Source organism: Pollicipes pollicipes, unplaced genomic scaffold, assembly GCF_011947565.3.
Source record: "Pollicipes pollicipes isolate AB1234 unplaced genomic scaffold, Ppol_2.1 Scaffold_4219;HRSCAF=4965_pilon_pilon_pilon, whole genome shotgun sequence".
NCBI lineage: Eukaryota > Metazoa > Arthropoda > Thecostraca > Pollicipedomorpha > Pollicipedidae > Pollicipes > Pollicipes pollicipes.
Window position 1 is genome coordinate 32,380,922 of NW_023596448.1, and position 19,332 is coordinate 32,400,253.

At 53.2% G+C, this 19,332-nt stretch overlaps 1 protein-coding gene across 1 annotated transcript; it reads left to right on the top strand.

The window, feature by feature from the left end:
- The first annotated feature begins 1,101 nt into the window (after positions 1–1,101).
- Positions 1,102–17,363, top strand: LOC119095211 (barH-like 1 homeobox protein). Its single transcript, XM_037218081.1, has 5 exons — positions 1,102–1,142; positions 5,936–5,970; positions 9,445–9,685; positions 14,595–14,692; positions 17,341–17,363. Exons 1-5 carry the CDS (start codon positions 1,102–1,104, stop codon positions 17,361–17,363), a joined length of 438 nt encoding a protein of 145 aa, XP_037073976.1.
- Positions 17,364–19,332: the final 1,969 nt, after the last annotated feature.

Sequence of the window (19,332 nt, forward strand, 5' to 3'; positions counted from 1 at the left end):
AACAAACGAAACCGCCCCGCTCACTCAGAGAGCGCTCTGAAGGACCAAAATACGTCCCGAGGCGGGAAGAGACGTAACGCCCTGAATCATAAAAGGGGCCCCAAACCATGGGGATGGGGGCGCCCGGGGGCTCAAAGATAGCCGCCGATGTTGGAAAGATCTCCCACGCTTGGGTGTCACTTTTTAAGGTCGCATGGGGGCTCAGCCGATAAGGCTGACCTGACCTACCCCCAAAATTTGCTGGAATGGAGTTCTCCCATTGGAGTTTTAGCAGCGCACATGATATCTGGAAATGTGTCCTCATGGCGATGGCATCAAAAACAGCAACCAAAGGACACTCCAAAGTCTCGAGGTGTAACCCCAAGGGATCAAATGGCTTCTCTCGGGTATGAAAATATTTCCACTGTTTAAGACCTGGCAAAACCCCGGAAAAGTGCCGTAATACCTAAAAACTACCTACTGGGCCAGGCCGCCTTAAAAATTTGGTGCTCCCAATTCAGGAGAAGCGTCTCTACCGTTTCGGACGGCCAACTCTCCGCTGGTCGTCGGGTGTTAATCGCTCATGAGACTCCCACTGCTTTTGTTTTTAAGCCGTATATGCGTCGCAGCATCGGAAACATGGTTGGCATGTTCGGGTGAAAGGGCGGACAAGCCTGTTTTTGAGAAGTGCGCCCGTCGCCCAGAAGTCATGCCCAATACCGAAAGGGAAGCCGAAGTCAGCTCGTAAAAAATCATTCGAAGCGAAGCCAAGGCCGAAGCCAGCCATGAAAATGGCTCAAAGCCGGAGCCGAACCCGAGCCATCGGAGAAAAACTGTGGCTGTGCAAAGCCGAAGTCGAAGCTGAAGCCCCCTCCGTCCCCATGCCTAAGCCGAGTGTACATTTCTTGACGTTAGTGCATGCAGGTGATCGAGGACCATAAAACAAAAACTTGCGTTATTTGTCCAAGCTAAAGATATTTTGTGAGACCTGAATAGCCTTAAATCTGAATGACTGTCTCGTATACTGTACTTTTGGATCTAAATGTCAGTCATGGGCACCAAAGTAATACCAATGTGGCAGCGGCTGGTTCAATGTCATGAATTTGCTGCAGGACCGACCACATGATCGACTACGTGAACGACTGTCACTACGCGCTGCTCACGTGAGACAGAAGTTGCGACATGCGGTGTGACAGCTTCATTGGTGTAGGACAGTATATATGTATATATATATACATTTGTGTGTGTGTGTGTGTCTTTAACATTTATGCAGTATACTTTAAAATTACCAGTTGTTCGCATTGCAACGTTGCCCGAAAATAATGACTGAGAGGGTCAAATTAACCCCACTCCGCGAAGGTTTTTCCGGAATGGTTTCCGAATAGCGCGGTGTGGCCGCGCCAAAATTTCCATAACTGTAACAGCATAATAGCAGACATAATAGCAGGCATAATAGCAGATCGTCTGGCATCAAAACTTAAGGTGCACCTTGTAAGGTCGCTGACTTACGGCAGGTCAAAGTCAGGCCATGGATTCAGCGAAGACAATTTGTAGGGAACTGTTCAATCTGATGCAACAATGCAACAATGGAATGTTGGGAAAAGACATACATCTAAAAGGTAGCTTCTTAGGCAACATAGCCATTGAATGAACAGATTGCATTGACCTAGGGTCAGGTATAAAGGTCAGGCCAAAGTAAAAACCAACATATTTTGTTACTCTAGGGTTTGCTGTACGGGGTAGTTTCTGGTGCTTTTTTTCAAATGTATTGATAACAGGAACCGCATTATACACCTTCAATGGACTTCTTAAAACTCAGGATAGGCCACTGACCTAAAATGACCCAGGTCAACGTTTTGTTTCCAGGAACATGCTGGCTAGTGTAATCTTTTTCGTCTTTTCAAATGCAAAGCTCAAAGCAGTCTTGTATGATTTTGGTCACCATGACCTTCAAAAGATCAAACAAGGGCACTGACCTCAAATGAGCATGTTAAGTTTTGCTTAGAACAGTTATCTAGGTTCTAGGGGCACTTTGGAGACCAACCCAGAATTTGACCTTGACCTTGTTTGACCTTATTTGACCCAAAGGTCATGACCTAGAAACCTCAAACTTTGACTTAAGTGAGCTCACGCACAGGTCAACACAAGCTGTGAATTTAGGGTCTCTAGCTCCCATAGTTCTTGAGATCTCAGGGAAGGGGTCAGATTGACCCTCACCCGAGCGAAGGGTATCCAACCGGCCACCCGGGCGCGTTTAAAACAAACGTCATGCTCAGGCCAAGTTCGGGTCAAGTTGTGTTACTCAAGTGGACCATTGATCACTGTTCATGTGAGACGTACGCTGCCTACTGGTTTGCTCGTAATCACGTCCTGAAAACGCAAACCACTCTTAAAGTTACACACACGAGCGTCCTGGAAAGCGTAGGAGGCTTACATAAGCGTGTGGGTGTTGATAGAACACGGCATTCCGCACACACCATGTCCTTGTGTCCAGCTCTGCATGTGTGTTAAGTTGGGATGGTGTGACAAAAAAACTGCAGCAATTTAAAAGCATGAGCTAGGTGCTGTCGTTGCACTGGCACGTAAAAGAGCAGTAATGTTGAAGGAATGATGCTTCGTTCATACGCTTTAACCCTTCTTTGAGTCAAAATATGTTAAGTGTACGGCAAGAGATGTTGATTTATTGCTCAAATGGTTGCGAAAAGTACAAAATATGCAAAAAAGTGTTACCAATAAGTAAGAGAAATGTAACAGTTCTGTGGTGCATGTTTGTATTTATCGAACTTATTCGAGGATTAAGTCAACGTGGTTGCGTATACCTGCAATGTGCGCAGTTCAGTTGGCCTGCACGAACTGAACGCAAATAGAAGACAAGTGCGCAGTTCAGTTCAGTGCTTACTTTGTTTTCTTTGCTATCCAAACGATCATATGATTTCAACATACTGCATGTGTCAGTGACACGCAATGAACAACACCGCAGTTATCACACTCCCATAAATGCAACAATGGACCAATCCAGGAAGATGTCTGAACCGCAGTGGCACTCGCGTGCTGAGCCGCAACGGCGCATTTAAAACCACAAATGAGAAACTAATTCGCTTTACGCTTTCCCCGCCAGATTTATTAGCTGCGGTAATGCCGCTACCGGGTAAACGACACCAGCCGCACTGCGTCGCGCAACACAGCACATTTTACTCAGCGGGGTCCGCTAATTCAGGGCCGGCCGTCTGTTCAATTGCCTGACACTGGGAGCGCCGGCGACGCGGGCTCTGCACCGGCTTCACAGGCTCCCGGGCCAGGTCGCCGTACCGGGCCGGACCCCGCCGCAGCAGCGCCCCCGCCGCGGCTCCTGCTCGCGTAATTAGTAAGGTAATGCATATTAATCGCGGAGTGAAACACTCGCGGTCGTGTATCACTGCGGGCCGCGACAAGCGTTAGAGAACGGCCGGCGTGCTGGCCGCGTTCAACACAGAAACAACCCGGGCCTGTGATGAGACAGGTGCGGCGATGGCTCTGGCGAGCGGGAAGGCTCGCGGGATCCTCTCCACTCGAGACGAGCGGCCTTTGGCTTTAATTAAAGTGTAATGATGTAGTAATAACACATTGTGTGTCGTGCTCTAGTTCCTTAAATTCATTGTCTATGCGACTGGCCTGGAGTCTGATAACTAGCATTGCGGCGCAGCGGACATAACGGTCTGCTTTAGCTTTGAGAAGAGTGAGCGTTGTGAGAGAAGTCTTGTGTTGAAGACTTGGAGCAAAGGGCAACAACCGTGGTTCAAGCCGTGCTATATGTGCGCAGCTAGTAAAATGCGGGCTTATCCGTGCCCCATTATAAGGTTAAGGTTTCGTTCTTAAGCATCGTAACATGTCTCTAGTTTTGGCGGCCCGAGTTAAACATCAAGGTTAACATCAAGTTTTACAGTATATATATATATATATATATATATATATATATATATATATATATATATATACTGTAAAACTGCAATAAATATATATATATATATATATATATATATATATATATATCATCATCCGGGATTTGCGCACCATTTTACGAAAGACCTGTCAGAATTCATGATACATTTTAAAATGTTGTCGAAAGTTCCTCTGAGATACGATATTCCTGTTTGAGCCCAACGCACATATCTGGTTCCAGGATGTTGGAAATCGATGTATGCCGTTTTATACGCCCTTCAAATAGCTCTATGAAAGGTGTCTCAGGTTTCTTAGTATGACTAGATGTGATCATGATAAAGGGTGATTGAGCATGTTTATATATTGCGTGAAGGATGCTTGCGCGCTGGCATGCCAATACGGTTGTGTTGGCTCCGTTTGAAGAGGCTTGAAAGCGTGTCGGCGCTGCGTACGATAACGATGTGAATAGTCGGTGTGAATAGAAACCAAATCTCTGAAACCCACTGAATTTAATAGAATCGAGTTGGAGCTTCATGCTGAAAGCGAGCTGCCAGAATACCTTTAAATGATAGGCTGTGACTTGTTTGATGGCATATGGGGTACGGCTGCCATAGTGGTTATATATACATATATATATATATATATATATATATATATATATATATATATATATCTATCTATATCACCACTACAATCTTCCTCGGCGATTGCAACAGTTGCGGATCGCCAACACCGGTGGCCGCGCCGGTGGCCGGGATCGAACCCACGGCTATCACTGTTGGCCGGTGTCGAACCCACGGCTATCACCCTTGGCCCGGGGTCGATCCCATGGTTATCACCGTTGGCCGGTGTCGAACCCACGGCTATCACCAGTGACCGGGCTCAAACCTCTGGCTGTGATGCGCCACGTGCGTTTTAATCGTGGGTCATAGCTATCGGCACACACCGGGATGCCGGAAGCCCTCTCAAGTTTGAAAGGAGGGGCGTGGCGCTGATCGGACATCCTCAGCTTATCAGCGCCCTTATCAGGGCCAATGGTAAGCTTTCAAAAGTTGGACGAACAGCAAAATGTGAAAACATGTGTTGAGGTGGGCAAATCATTGAAACGGAACAGAGGGCACTAAAACACAAATACATACGATGCATTGTGTTATTTCATAGGCACAACCGAGTCCTCTCTTGTGGTTGGTCCCCTCCGCCAGCGACGGCTGCTGATTGGCTAACCGCCGAGACGGTGGGCGGGGCACCGGACCCGGCATGGACGCTGGCATTCCTATCACATCCGAGTTCGGCAGTGCCACAAGTGACGGGGCGGTGGGGGGCCGCCGGTGACGCCTGCTTCGGGTATCAGCGGCTGGTGACGCCAGCTTCGGGTATCAGCGGCCGGGGACGCCAGTTTCGAGCATCAGCGGCGCAGCGGAGTGAATGGAACGGAGTGACGTCCCGCGCTGGTCGAAGCAGAGCTACAAGCCGGAGCGGAGCGGAACTCGGGCCGGACCGAGCGGCCGGGAGAGTGCGGCGCCATGACGGTACAGCCGTCGGAGTCGCCGGCGGCCGGCGCCGCGGAGACGCTGCGCCGTCTGCGCAGCCTCTGCGAGTCCTACAGCGCGCCGGGCGCTGCCCCGCCGGCCGTGCCCCCCGGCGGCGTCGGCGGCGGCGGCCGGGAGTCAGGCGACGCCGGCGCCGCCGACGAGGCGTGCCGGACGGCGACAGCGGCGGGCGGTGTCGAGCTCCAGCCCGGCGAGACGGGCTCCCCGACGTCTGCCGTCCACAGACCGGGCTTCTCCATCACGGACATCCTGCGCCCGGCGGGGGGACGGGCGGTCCGGACGCAGTCGGGGGACAGACTGAGGGCCGGGGCGGGGTCGGACGCGCCCGCGGGCGGTGAGGCCTCTGCTGGCGCTCCGGGCGGCGGGGCACGGCTGGAGAGCTCCGCTAGACCGCGGAGACGGCGCGCGGTTGAGACGCCATCGCCCCTTGACCCCGAGCATGCCACGTGTGCTGACGTCACTGGACGCCTGACGGCGGCGTCTGCCAGTGATCCCGGGTCAGACATCCATGTTGACCTGCGAGGTGAGTGCGCGGCGCAGGCTTCTCCCGGCGGTGACCTCGGTGCAGACAGCTCCTATGTCGGACCCCACGGCCGGCTGTGGCCCTCGCTGCCCTGCGGCTCTGACCCGGACAGGTGGGCTGGCCCCGGTAACTCCGACGGGGCCGCGGGGGTTCGGCGGCCCCCTCGGCCGACTCGAGTGAGGCTGGTGACCTCAGCGGCGCCGCGTCAGGCTCGGCACCACCCTCGGCCGACTCGAGTGAGGCTGGTGACCTCAGCGGTGCCGCGTCAGGCTCGGCACCCCTCTCGGCCGACTCGAGTGAGGCTGGTGACCTCAGCGGCGCCGCGTCAGGCTCGGCACCCCTCTCGGCCGACTCGAGTGAGGCTGGTGACCTCAGCGGCGCCGCGTCAGGCTCGGCACCCCCCTCGGCCGACTCGAGTGAGGCTGGTGACCTCAGCGGCGCCGCATCAGGCTCGGCACCACCCTCGGCCGACTCGAGTGAGGCTGATGACCCCAGCGGCGCCGCGTCAGGCTCGGCACCCCCCTCGGCCGACTCGAGTGAGGCTGGTGACCTCAGCGGCGCCGCGTCAGGCTCGGCACCCCCCTCGGTCGGCGAGAGTAAAGGCGAGCTGAGTGACCCCTCAGTGGAGACCAGCGGCCCGGCGGACGCTGGCATGCGCCCGAACCTGAGCTCGCTCCCTTTGTCAGGGATGTCCTGTCCAAGGAAAGCGATGTTTTGATTTACTTTCCCGGCGCTCGGCGTGTGAATATTCGTACAAAGAGTTGGGCCCGCAAAGGTGCTGGAATGAATGTGTTTTAGCGACAACGTTAGCAATTTTTGGTAGTTTTTCAATGCTGAACTTCCATCGCTAGCTTATTTTATTAGCAGCGAATTTTTGCGTGGCCGCTGCCACACAGGGGCGGATCTAGCCTGGAGTGGGGGGGGGGGGGGGACAACCGTTTGTCGCCAGCTGGCTGGTGTGAGATCCGAGGTCCAGTGCATGGTGCCTCTCGCGAGTACAATGGTGTCTTGCGCAAATATGCGTTTTGTTTTGATGTTCAAATCGCTGCCAACTTTTCTTCATGAAGTTTTTTTCCGAAACGGAAAGAAATGTTTGATACCGCACCATCAAAGTTAAAACAGACGGTAAGTAGGCGAAACTTTTATGAAGTTCCGGGAATGTTTTTTTGGGGGGAGAGGGCAAAACATACTCACAGAGTTTTTTTGGGGCCATGGCCCCGTGCCCCCCCCCCCCCAGGATCCGCCTATGCTGCCACATCCGCCGCGCCGCATGCTCAAACATCAGACCCTGGCTTGACGAGTTCTGGATGTCATGGAACTCCTGGTTCGGGTGTTGCGATTCGCGGCAAATCGCAACATAGTCTGATGAAATAGCCTGATGGCGGTTTAAGTTGTTATGCCCCCCCCCCCCCCGCCCCCGAGTGAAGCAAAAGCGTTTACCGGAAGGCATGCACGCCTGTTCTGATTGTTCTGGATGCGATGCGTGATTATCTAGGATGCGGCGCTTGGTACGAAATAATTTCTAAAGCCTAGCACGGCCCGTGTTACGGTGAGCCACGGACTAAACTTACGGCGAGTTTAGCCACATCCATTTTCGGTGCAGCATGGCAAGAGCAAGCAGTTTTTGCTCCCCTATTTTATCAACTTAGCACTGATGGCTGCTCGAATGGGCATCAGAAGTCGGTTCCAAGAACAAACAGATCACAGCCACGTGCAGCGGGTTTTGAGATATTCCAGGCAAGCATGCTGAGCGGGAAAACGGCCATGTAAAGCTCGGCTTCTGTATTTGAAGCATGTGAAACATGGCGTGGAGACCGCGAAAGGTCATGTTCGAAAGTTCATTGTTCGTAAGGCCACTGTTTGAAAGTACATGAAAGTACGAGCTTAGCTTCCACAGAGGTGCCGATTTCGTCTCGAAAAAGTTGTGCAGAAGTGTGAGGAAACAGGCATAGCCGCTAGTAAGTGGTAAATAAGGATATATCTTCGCACAATCGGCGTATTCTATATATATATATATATATATATATATATATATATATATATATACTAGATGTCGTATACATGATCTACTTCGTACTGGAATCACTGAACTACGCGTTCTGTCTCGATTGTTAACGGGCCCTCCAGCTCAATGGGCTCCCCGGTCTGTCTTCTGCGGAACTGATCAAGTCAGCCAACCGCATTTCACTGTGGAGCACCAGACCACTAGCGTCTCTGACGAGCACCAAACGGCTACCCGACACCCAATCCAAATCCACACTTGCAGCCCAGTGGGGCACGCCTGAAACACACACCAGTCGACGGATGTTAACGTCACACCTGGTGCCGGCATCTCATCGGAACCGACCGCGACCAATCAGGGTCGGCGTCATCGCCCGCCGACGACTGGCGTCGCGGTTGTCATGACGACCGACCGGGGGCGCCACGCGTGACACGTGCGCCGTGTGCGCCGTGGCAGGTGGCACGCGCAAGTGCACGTGCCCACTTCATTAACACGGCCGGCAGGGGGAACCAACGTCGGGCACAGCGCTGGCGGAGGCGCATCAGCTGGGGGGGGGGGGGGGGGGAGGGGGCAGAAGTGGGGCGTAATCACCGGTCAGAGAGGTCACATGACAGCCGGGACACGCGCCGTCGCCGCGGTGACGAACGTCACGTGACGGCCCGTCGGGCACGCGTCCGGAGGGGATGTCAGGACAGCCGGTGATCACGTGATCAGCGGGGGTCGCAGGTGTGGGAGGTGGGCTGGTCTGGATTGGCGCAGCGTTTACAAGTGACAGGCAAGACCTCACGCTGCGAGCTATAATACATATTAGGGCCGACTTGCTCCTCAAAAAATACTCCGTCTGCAGCCATGTGTAGCTTCGCAAAGAAGTGGGGACACATCCCCATTTAGCGGTCGGAAAAACAGAGCATTGCTGCGGCTAAAATGAGATGCGTGCGTACGGGTACATCATGACCGTTTGTATAAAAATGATTGCACATGCCCGAATGCGCGGATATTTCGGACTTCGTAGCTTTGCCTTTCGGCCCGGTGGTCCCAATGTTTATGTGGCCGATTCCATAATTGCTGCCCGTAGAGGCCCCTGATCTCGGCATGCACTTCGGGCAGCCTGCCGACGGTGGAACTGGCCGCCTATGCTCACCTTTGGTACTATAGCTATTTAGATACCTCTGCGCACCCCGTCATCCTCTTAGAAAAAGGGCACCATTTTTCCAATGCATGTTAGTTTTTCAATACATTTCAGTTTTTGGTTTCAAAATGATGGGTCCCGGCGGCACAAGCCATGCTGTGGCTGCCCATGCCAACTTGAAAACCTGGATACCAGATCTAGTAAGGTACTCAGTCTCTATTCGATATTTTTTATAAAATGTTGCAAACCCTTGACCGGAGGCCTGCCTTCATTCGCACCGAAGCGGACGAACGCCAGCAGCCGAAGCGGTTGCACGCCGTCACCGCTCAATGCGCATTCACAGGGCTCGTGGGCTGGACCGAGCCGCCGGTGAGGCCGGCGCCTGGCCCCTCCAGCCGCCCAGAGAGGGCCGGCCGGATCAGCCGGTGCCGCAGGGCCCGCACCTCCTTCACCGACCACCAGCTGCAGACTCTGGAGCGCAGCTTCGAGCGCCAGAAGTACCTGAGCGTACAGGACCGGCTGGAGATGGCCGCCAGCCTGCATATCACCGACACTCAGGTCAAGACCTGGTACCAGAACAGGAGGTGAGGCACGCTACCGACGCTCAGGTCAAGACCTGGTACCAGAACAGGAGGTGAGGCACCCCACCGACGTTCAGGTCAAGATCTGGTACCAGAACAGGGGGTGAGAGACGTCACCGACGCTCAGGTCAGGACCTTGTACCAGAAAAGGAGGTGAGAGACGTCACCGACACTCGGGTCAAGACCTGGTACCAGAACAGGAGGTGTGGCACGTCACTGACACCCAGGTTAAGGCCTGGTACCAGAATAAGAGGTGAGACACGTCACCGACACTCGGGTCAAGACCTGGTGCCAGAATAGGAGGAGAAGCACGTCACTGACGCTACGCGGATTTTGTATGCTTCCGATATGGCATGCTTCGTCCATTTTTGTACTTTCTTCTCAAACTCTTTCCTTTGGACGATATTCCCTATACTCGCTAACATTTGTTATGCGGGCCTCTTGTTTCCAATTTCGCTTGTTTCGCTCGTTTTGTTTGTTTTCTTCAACTCTCGCTTTAACTCTTAGTCTTGGCGACATCCCTTATGCGAGTCGCCAGTACGTTACGCGGATCACTTTCTGCATCGTTGTTTCCCTCAACTTGATGTTTGCCATACGCGTAACTAGGTGCAAAGGCTCCTCCATTCTCCGCTATTCAATCATGATACTCCGACGTCTTCCCACTGACATAAACGGCAATCACGAGATTCCCAACGCCCAATTTGCATAATTGCAACAAGCACCGTGACTAGCTTAGTGATTGAAGCGAAGTTCTGGTATGATTTTTGAAGTTACTTACTCGCACATGACATTGCGTAATGCATAACGTTTTAAATGTTTTAACAAATATCAATCAGCGAGGTTCCTTTAAACCGGTCAGAAATCTTCCTAGAAAAACCTTGGGGGGGGGGTCAAATTGACCTCACCTAAGTGCGCATTCGTACGTTTACAAATGTGAATCAGCAAGGTAAAAGTGCCACCTTGTCGGAATAATCCCGTTTATGAACACACACACACACATATATATATATATATATATATATATATATATATATATATATATATATATATATATATATATAATGTCAGTGTTGTGTGTGTGTGTGTGTGTGTGGTGTGTGTGTGTGTGTGTGTGTGTGTGTGTGTGTGTGTGTGGTGTGTGTGTGTGTGTGTGTGTGTGTGTGTGTGTGTGTGTGTGTGTGTGTGTGTGTGTGTGTGTGTGTGTGTGTGTGTGTGTGTGTGTGTGTGTGTGTGTGTGTGTGTGTGTGTGGTGTGTGTGTGTGTGTGTGGGTGTGTGTGTGTGTGTGTGTGTGTGTGTGTGTGTGTGTGTGTGTGTGTGTGTGTGTGTGTGTGTGTGTGTGTGTGTGTGTGTGTGTGTGTGTGTGTGTGTGTGTGTGTGTGTGTGTGTGTGTGTGTGTGTGTGTGTGTGTGTGTGTGTGTGTGTGTGTGTGTGTGTTGTGTGTGTGTGTGTGTGTGTGTTAGTTGGTTGTTCATTTTAGCTGCGGGTGTGGGAATAATTGGCGGCATTTGACACTCCTTTTGCCAGCGGTATATCAATTCAACTGTTCTCTACTCTATTTCTTTTTTGTGACCAACCGATCCGCTATTCAGTTGCCCACAGTTATGCGGGGCTGACAATGTATGAAAGTGTTGACAATATGCAGAGATCGAAGATAGCTATAGTAAAACCTTGGGGGGGGGGGAGCAAATTCACCCCATCCTAGCCTGCGTTAATATTCCACCAGGCAGGATTTGTGCCCGATGAAAGTGGATGCACATATTGAGGGCGTGTTCTTAACGCTCCGTCACGAAACCAAACAAGCCATGAAACCGAAAACCACCCGGGTGCAATACGAATGACGTCGTCATAACAGCAAACAGCTCAAATATCAAACTAGCCTCCAAATCAGTCTCTTATTCCAGAGAGCAGCCTCCAAAATCAGTCGTTCTATTACATTTACTATTACTATCACAGAGTCGCACAAACACACCACAGTACCGGCACCAGTACCCGGGACCGCATGCGGCGAACAGCGCTAATAACCACCCGACAAACCTCCGAGGTGGCCCCCGCCTGCATTAACCTCTCCCCCGCACGGCGGCCGCGCCTGCAGACCGGCCGCGCTCGGGTTAGCTCGGCGGACGCCGACGGCCCTCGGCGTGATTTACCGGCCACCGTAATCACACCCGCTTTCTCGTGATCACCCCCAGTTACAACTGCCGTAAGTGTTACGACGTGAATAACGCGGCTGGCGTGAGTGATCGGCTCGAGCACGCCACGACTCATTGCCGACTCGCTGCACGCGTCTGCACGGTGTGGCGGCGGGTGCGACCGATTAGCCCGGCCGACAGGGCCTCGTGGTTTGGCTGTGAGGCGGGCGGTGAAACTCGATGAGGTACGCTGTGTGGTCGGTCGGCCTGTTGAAGCTGCTGACCAGCGTGGCATATGGTCCGCGTTCGGCACCTGCGGCTCTTGGAAAATGGTTCGCCGGGGGGGGGGGGCGGGGGGGGGCAGCCGGCTCTTTGGTTGGCTTTTTCTCTTCAGCGTACTTGGTATGTGGTAAGCAAGTTTACGTCATGGTAAAGGTAAGACATTGCGCGGAGCTTTGCCCCCCCCCCCCCCCCCCAGGGGTATCGCACTGCATTATTTCACTCAAAATTGTCCACATATTTTGACGGCGTAAATCTATTCCGCTGTAATAGAGTGATTTCAAAAACATCGTAAGTCCTATTGCTTGCGTATTCTTTCTTCATCGACGTACGGATCTTGTGGGCAGTGAGTCCTAGCGTGCAATGGCGTAAATGTAAACGCGACCGGCCTCCAAATTGGGGACAGGAAGAAAACAATCGCCATGAAGACTGCTCTCAACGCTTTCTCGGGCTTAGCCCATATTCGAGTCGAGTGGCCATTGGTACAGCGGGAGAGCTAGAGGGATACAGCGGGAGAGTTAGTGGGCGCGACTGAGCGTGTCCGATGGCAGCACTGACCCAACCGGGTCACTTCAGGTCACGGTGTTTGGCAGCCCTGCCACAAGACGGCGGTGTGGACCGCGGCTTTCCCCGCAGGTGGGGCGTCAGCTGGTGAGGCGGTCACTGCGACTCGTCAGCTCGTGAGGCAGTCACTGCGCTTCGTCAGGTGGTGAGGTGGCCACTGCGATTCGCCAGGTCGTGCGGTGCTCACTGCGCTTCATCAGGTCGTGAGATGGCCACTGCGATTCGTCGGGCGTCGAGGCAGTCCCTGCAATTCATCAGGTCGTGAGGCGGTCACTGTGGTTCATCAGGTCGTGAGGCGGTCACTGCGACGCGCCGGCCACTGCTCAGGTGTCCGTTGGTGTCCGTTGTCCGCTCAGGCGTTGACCTATGGATGTTGTATTGTGGTGAGAAGAGACCCTGCAATGTTGTGGTCAGCCCGTCTGCACGCTAAAGCAACATACCGTTGTAAAGCCGCTGGCGAACTGAAAAAGGCAGGGATCTGCTGGCCGTGGCGGACCTGGAGAATGTAATCCATTGGAGGTACACATTTGGAGCCTTGTTGTCGGAATGCGGAACATATTCGTTGGTCCACTACCTGATTTTGTTTTCGTGCTACCAAACTGATGATAAATTGTGGTTTCTTAAAAACATGCATAAGGGAAAACCACCCGCATTGTGCTACAGCAAACTTTTAGAACTGGTATGAAAGGCAGGACTAATTTTTAGGCGAGGGAAGAGTGGAAGCTTCACTGCCGAGGTCACTAACCATCTCCAACTAACAGGAACTCCTTTGTTCAAGAAGTTCCACTCGACTCCCCGCGGTGCTCACCCTTCCTGCCATGGTGAGAGGCAGGTGACGCCAGATAGCGTCAGCAGCTGAGTGCGTCGTAAAGCCCAATGGCACACACAAGAAGCGTTCCACCAAGTTCATCCTGGGAGCTATATACACCGAGAACCACGGAGGATGCCCGTTCCTTTGACCATTATTGGGCGAGATACCAAGACAATTTTCGCTTGCAATGCACAAATATCCATTTCACTGCATCGCGCACTCCTCGCTACCCAAACACCATTCGGTGCCACATAATGCGAAAACAATTACTAAAACCGTTCAAGAGGCATGGTCTGGAACATCGTTCACATGTTGTTGTCCACGCCTGGCAACGCTTCAGCGAAGCCTCGCGGGTCCGGCGGCGGCGGCAGAATGTGGATACGCGCTGCTGTCTTCCCTGGTGCAGTGTGAACCACACCGTGATATGAATAATGCCAGCGGCTTATTCCATTGCAATGATCTAGCTCCCGGCTACTTCAGTATGTTCATTTTAAAATGCGAGCAGAATTCCTTCTTCCGGTGATTGGCTTCTGTTCCCGTTAAAGAAGACAACAAGAAAAGATGAAACAAATCGTGCCGCTCGGCATAAAAATATGCGCTCCTGAGTGTTGTAATAGCGCTTCTGACATTTGGAACCAGTCAGGGATGCTGGCCTTTTCAACGAAATGAGCATGGATTGTATTTCAGTCATCCATTGACCGCCCACTTCTTTGCCCCTTTTTTATTGACCTCACCAAAACACTGTTTACATCATCGGCAAGATTGGTGGCAGACACTGCGTGAATTAATTTGAATATACGACTCTGGCTGTGACGTCAGTCCCGCACGCGGCGATTATGAACACGGCAGGCAGGCCTGTGCATTCAAGACTTTGTACAGTTCGTGGACAGCTTGCGCTGTTCTAATCCCGTCTAAAACATTCACTGACTGGGGTGTCTCATGCCATTTGAGCGGCCTTCCAACCTGCTGGTGTGGCGAGCCCCGAGACGCTGCGGGTGCGGTGGTGACTCCCGAGACGTTGCAGGTGCGATGGTGGCCCACGAGACGCTGCGGGTGTGATGGTGATCCCCGAGACGCTGCGGGTGTGGTGGCGACCCCTATGGCGCGGCTGATGGCGGCTCGTTTCAGGACCAAGTGGAAGCGCCAGACGGCGGTTGGACTGGAGCTGCTGTCGGAGGCCGGGAACGTGGCAGCCCTGCGCCGCCTTTACGCCCCCGGCTGGCCGTGTCCGCCGGCGGCGCCCGTCGGCTACGGCCAGCTGGCCGTGCTGCGGAAGGCGGCGGCGTACCCGCTGCTACTGCCGGGCCTGATGCTGCCCCGGACGAGCTGGGGTCGGCCCTGCTGACCCCACCGGCGCGCCCTCCGCCGCGACCCCCTGACGCGCTGGGCTGGGGCGGTCCTGGACACCGCGTCCCCCCGGCGCCGGGCCAGCTCTGACTCCGCGTGGACCTGCTGATGATGGTGGGCCCCCTGATGCCGGATCTTGTTGACTGCTCGGGAGGCCGATAGGCCTCAGTGCCTGGTTGGCAGCAGGGTGTCCCCTGTGGTGGCGCCCCAGTGGCCTGGTGGGCAGCGGGGTGTCCCCTGTGGTGGCGCCCATTGGCCTGGTGGAGCAGGTGTCCCCTGTGGGGGCCCCTCATGACCTCGTTGGTAGCGGGGGTTACCCTGTGTGGTGGCGCCTTAGTCCTAGTTGGGATGAGGGGTGTCCCCTGTGGTGGCGCCTCAGTGGCCTGGTGGGTAGCAGGTGTCCCCTGTGGTGGCGCCCCAGTGGCCTGGTGTGGTAGCAGGTCCCCCTGTGGTCGCCCAGTGGCCTGGTGGGTAGCAGGGTGTCCCCTGTGGTGGCGCCTCAGTGGCCTGGTGGGTAGCAGGGTGTCCCCTGTGGTGGCGCCCCAGTGGCCTGGTGGGTAGCAGGGCGTCCCTTGTGCTGGCGCCTCAGTAGCCTGGTAGGTAGCGGAACGTCACCCGATGGCGGTATCTCCGGACGTCGCGCTGCTGGTGGTCACGCTGCCCCTGCTTGAGCGCAGTTATTCTGTTTCTGATTTTATATTTTAAGATGGGTCCATCTCCCCGTCGTTGTGTAGAAATGCACATAATTGGAATGCTCTAGAAGAACGTCGCTCCAACAGGCACCACGTGTCTGAGCTGTCTCATCGTGCAAGCCTGTCCTTTATGAGTCAGTCATCGTCAGCAAAATGGAGGACCTGAAGGTGCGAAGAACACAATACTTGTTGAAAAGCGTCTTTCGTGTGTTTTTTTTGTGTTTGTCTCACATGTTGGATCCTCTTGTAAGTGCACTGTATACCTATAGTGGCATTGCTAATGTTGCGTTTTCACGGTCACGAGTTTTAAGATGTTTCAAAAGCGATGTTTGTCTGCTCATAAGTAAGTAAATGTCACTGATAGTGCATCGACATGTTGCGGGTACTTATACTTTGTTCTTGCCGGTACTTATACCTAGTACTTCCAGGTACCTACCGTACGCACCAAATGAGAATAGATCCAATTAACACGGTTACATATCACTGTTCGGTTTTCCGCAGCCGCCACCCAACATTCACTGTAACAACACCAGGAATGGTCATCTCCCCATACAGAGCAGAACTGTGATCGACGAGGCCGGTTTCGATCTGTTCATCGATACAATGTGATCGATTACTACTAGTAATCGACACAATAGGGCACGATAAGATGCAATTTGAGCAGTTTACCAGTGAGAGCTGGGTAACGGAACCGTGCAGGTGGTAAGAATCACCCAGAATGGTCCGAACCGAATCCGGACCGGAACACTCAGTTCGCTCGTTCCCGAGTCTTTGCAGAGACATCTGAATCTTTACCGGTGGCTGTCTGTCATGAACACCGTATAGCGGCGTCCTTAGCCATCGGTGTTTTTGTCGAGCAGCCACTTTAAGAGCGGGTACGAGTCATGCAGAGCGATCCTTCAGAAACGCTCACAAACGGTGTCCGAACCTGAACACTCAGAATCCTTGGGCCGAAATCAGCGTAGAGCCGTCACGAGTCTTTACCACTGGCTTGTCCGCCATGCACACAGTGTGACGGCTTCCTAAGCCACCGGCGATCAGTTCGAGCGTCCAGCCGGGCATGTCCGTCCGCGAGGGTTGCTGTGAAGGAGCATTGGTGGTCGTGAAACAGGTGCGGGCCGGAGGAAACACTGGACCCAACTGAAGGGTATGAAAACCCAGCGACGCGTTGAGTTACACCCAGTAAAGGGCGGGGAAGCGACCGCTGCAACGGTCAATTACTGCCTCGCAAGTTAGCAATTTTCTGTGGTTCCTCGTAAGGTTAGCGATTTTTCATTGTACGTAGGGACGCACGGCTATTTCTGTGGGAACTCTCCTCTGCAACCGCCATCATTAAGTGTTGGGATTATTTATTGAATCGCAAAATACATGCTGTTGATCGTATCCTGCAGGTTCAAATGTCTAGAATTTGACTCAGGCGTGGAAACACATTACTTCCCAGAAGACAGCCAGCGGCGCTGACTCAGCTGGCTACCACTGGAAGCACCGATTCATACAGGAGAGCCATGATGCTCCATTCTTGTTGACAGGATTAGCTAGATTTCCGGCAGTCGTTGGTCACTGTCCTCACACCGTCCCCCCCCCCCCCCCATTTTAACGTTTACAACGCATCGCACCAGACGGCGTCACAGGGGCTGATTGACATCACTTTCACATGAGCCCGAAGCCGAAAACGCTCTGATTGGGTTTTAATTCTGAGAGCGACCGCCAAACCGCGCCGTGATTGGCGCCGCGTCGGCGGGTTGCCGGACCGGTGCCAGATGGCTGCCAGACGTGTAACCCGCCGGAAATTGCTGGTGAATAGCTCGGCCGCCCGGCCCGCGGGCCGTCCGCAGGCGGGATGAGAGGAATGGAGTGAGACCGACGGCGTGGGATGGGTGAGATACCTTGGTTGGAGACTTTTCTGTGCTCCTGTGCTTCTGCGCACAGAAGCACAGAAAAGCTTCTGATTGGCCTCCCGTTCCACTCGTGCTACGAGTTGCCCTATGACGTCAGACAACGCCGCGCGACGTCACGGCAGACTGCCCGCGCATGGCAATTCGACCGCAGTGTTGGAGTGACGTCACTCACGCGTCATCATGTTGGTAGCTCGGCGCATCAATGGAGTTTCCACCGCCGGCACTTCCGTTCACAGTGTGCGACCAATCGGATCTGTATAATGCCGGAAATGGCCGACAGCTTATCCTCACGCGGTATTAAACGACCCCCCCCCCCTCCGACCAGTGAAACTTCTGTACCGGAGCTGGGCTCTTGAGGCCCCCAAGATCTCGAGAATGATGTATGATTAACAGAAAATATGTATGTGGTTGGACAGCTATCGTCGTGCGAGTCTTGCTTTTACATTTCGCTCGGTAATAAGACAAATACAGATCACAACATGGCGAAAAAGTCACTAAGCCAAGGATAATGATTACGCGAGGTGCTAACACAGATGCAGCCATTCCGGATATTTACCATGTCGGCTGTGCTAATCTGCACACCGCGTTTTTCCTAGCTATTTCTAGCCGTTTGCAGCCGTGTAAGCTGGTCCTCAGCAGCGGTATTGAAGTCGGAAGATTGCAAGATCACAGATCACAACGCAGAAACTTCGTCTCGTTTCTGACGTTGACGATTCACTTACAAATTGCCCTGTTTGTCCTCCCGTTACATGAGATATCCCATCCACGATTTGAAATTCCACCATTTGCCAACTAAGTGATTAATTACCTGACCTGTCAACAGCTAATGCCGTTCGCGCCACCCGCTATCATGCAAGGTCGTATGTGTGGAGCGGAAATGCCTGAGCAAAGCTTTTGCATCTGACGTCAAAACTCCAAAACTGCCGTAAAACCAACGAAACTAGCGCCGCATAAATATAGAAATGGAGATGCAGGCAGTGAAATGGAGCAAGTAGGATAAGTCGTTAAGATAACATAACATGCTAAAATACAGATACTGACATTTATAAGCACATATATCAAGCGTTCAGCGCAACTGACGGGTAACACCATACACGTTTGTAATAAAAAAAATGGTTACCGTTCTTCATGCTTTATACAGCAGCCCCACTTCAGCTTTAAACTAAGCGGGTTTCATACGAACCGTGAGTGCGAAATTGGTTATTACGGGCGAAGCCGCAGGGCGGGGGAATCCCAATATCAAGTAACCAGACATTTATTAACATCAGTGACCCGGCCCGGCCTGGCCAAGTCCGGCCACTCACGTTTGTGGCGATACCGGATCTTTTCAACCACTGATCGTAACACTATTCCGTTTTCGATAAAACTTAACGCAGCTCTTGATAAACTGCACTCTTCTATTTTCAAAACACTTGGGTGCGGGTCGTCACATAATTTCTACAACGTTGCTGTATAATATAATATGTAATATATAATATCGCCTTCCCAGGCGAGTTACATAGGAAACGTCGATTTCCCAATCGAGAAAAGGCTACAGAACGCCGGTCGGAGGTAGGGCTGCATATCAGCGACCACGCGTCGTAACAAAATGAGACCAACCAGTGCTGGCGGTGGGAAGACAGGCCATCGTAATGGCGGGGCTGATAGGCGTGCGGCAAAGAACGCTACCGCGTGAAAGACATGGATCCATCTGTTTTTAGACGTTTTTTGAGGGCATATGTCCCACTGTAGCAACCAGAGCAGACGAAGACGAGAAACCGACTGCACAGCGTTGGGAAATACACCGGCTCCGAATCCGCGCCACAGCCAGAGGATGTCCACTTCCGTGCGCCACCGCCGGGTCTCCTCGCGACCGGCGCTCCAAGCAGCCGATGAGGCGGTCGGTGCCTGCACTGCGCCACTAGTGCCGCATTCATAGTGGACGCGTGC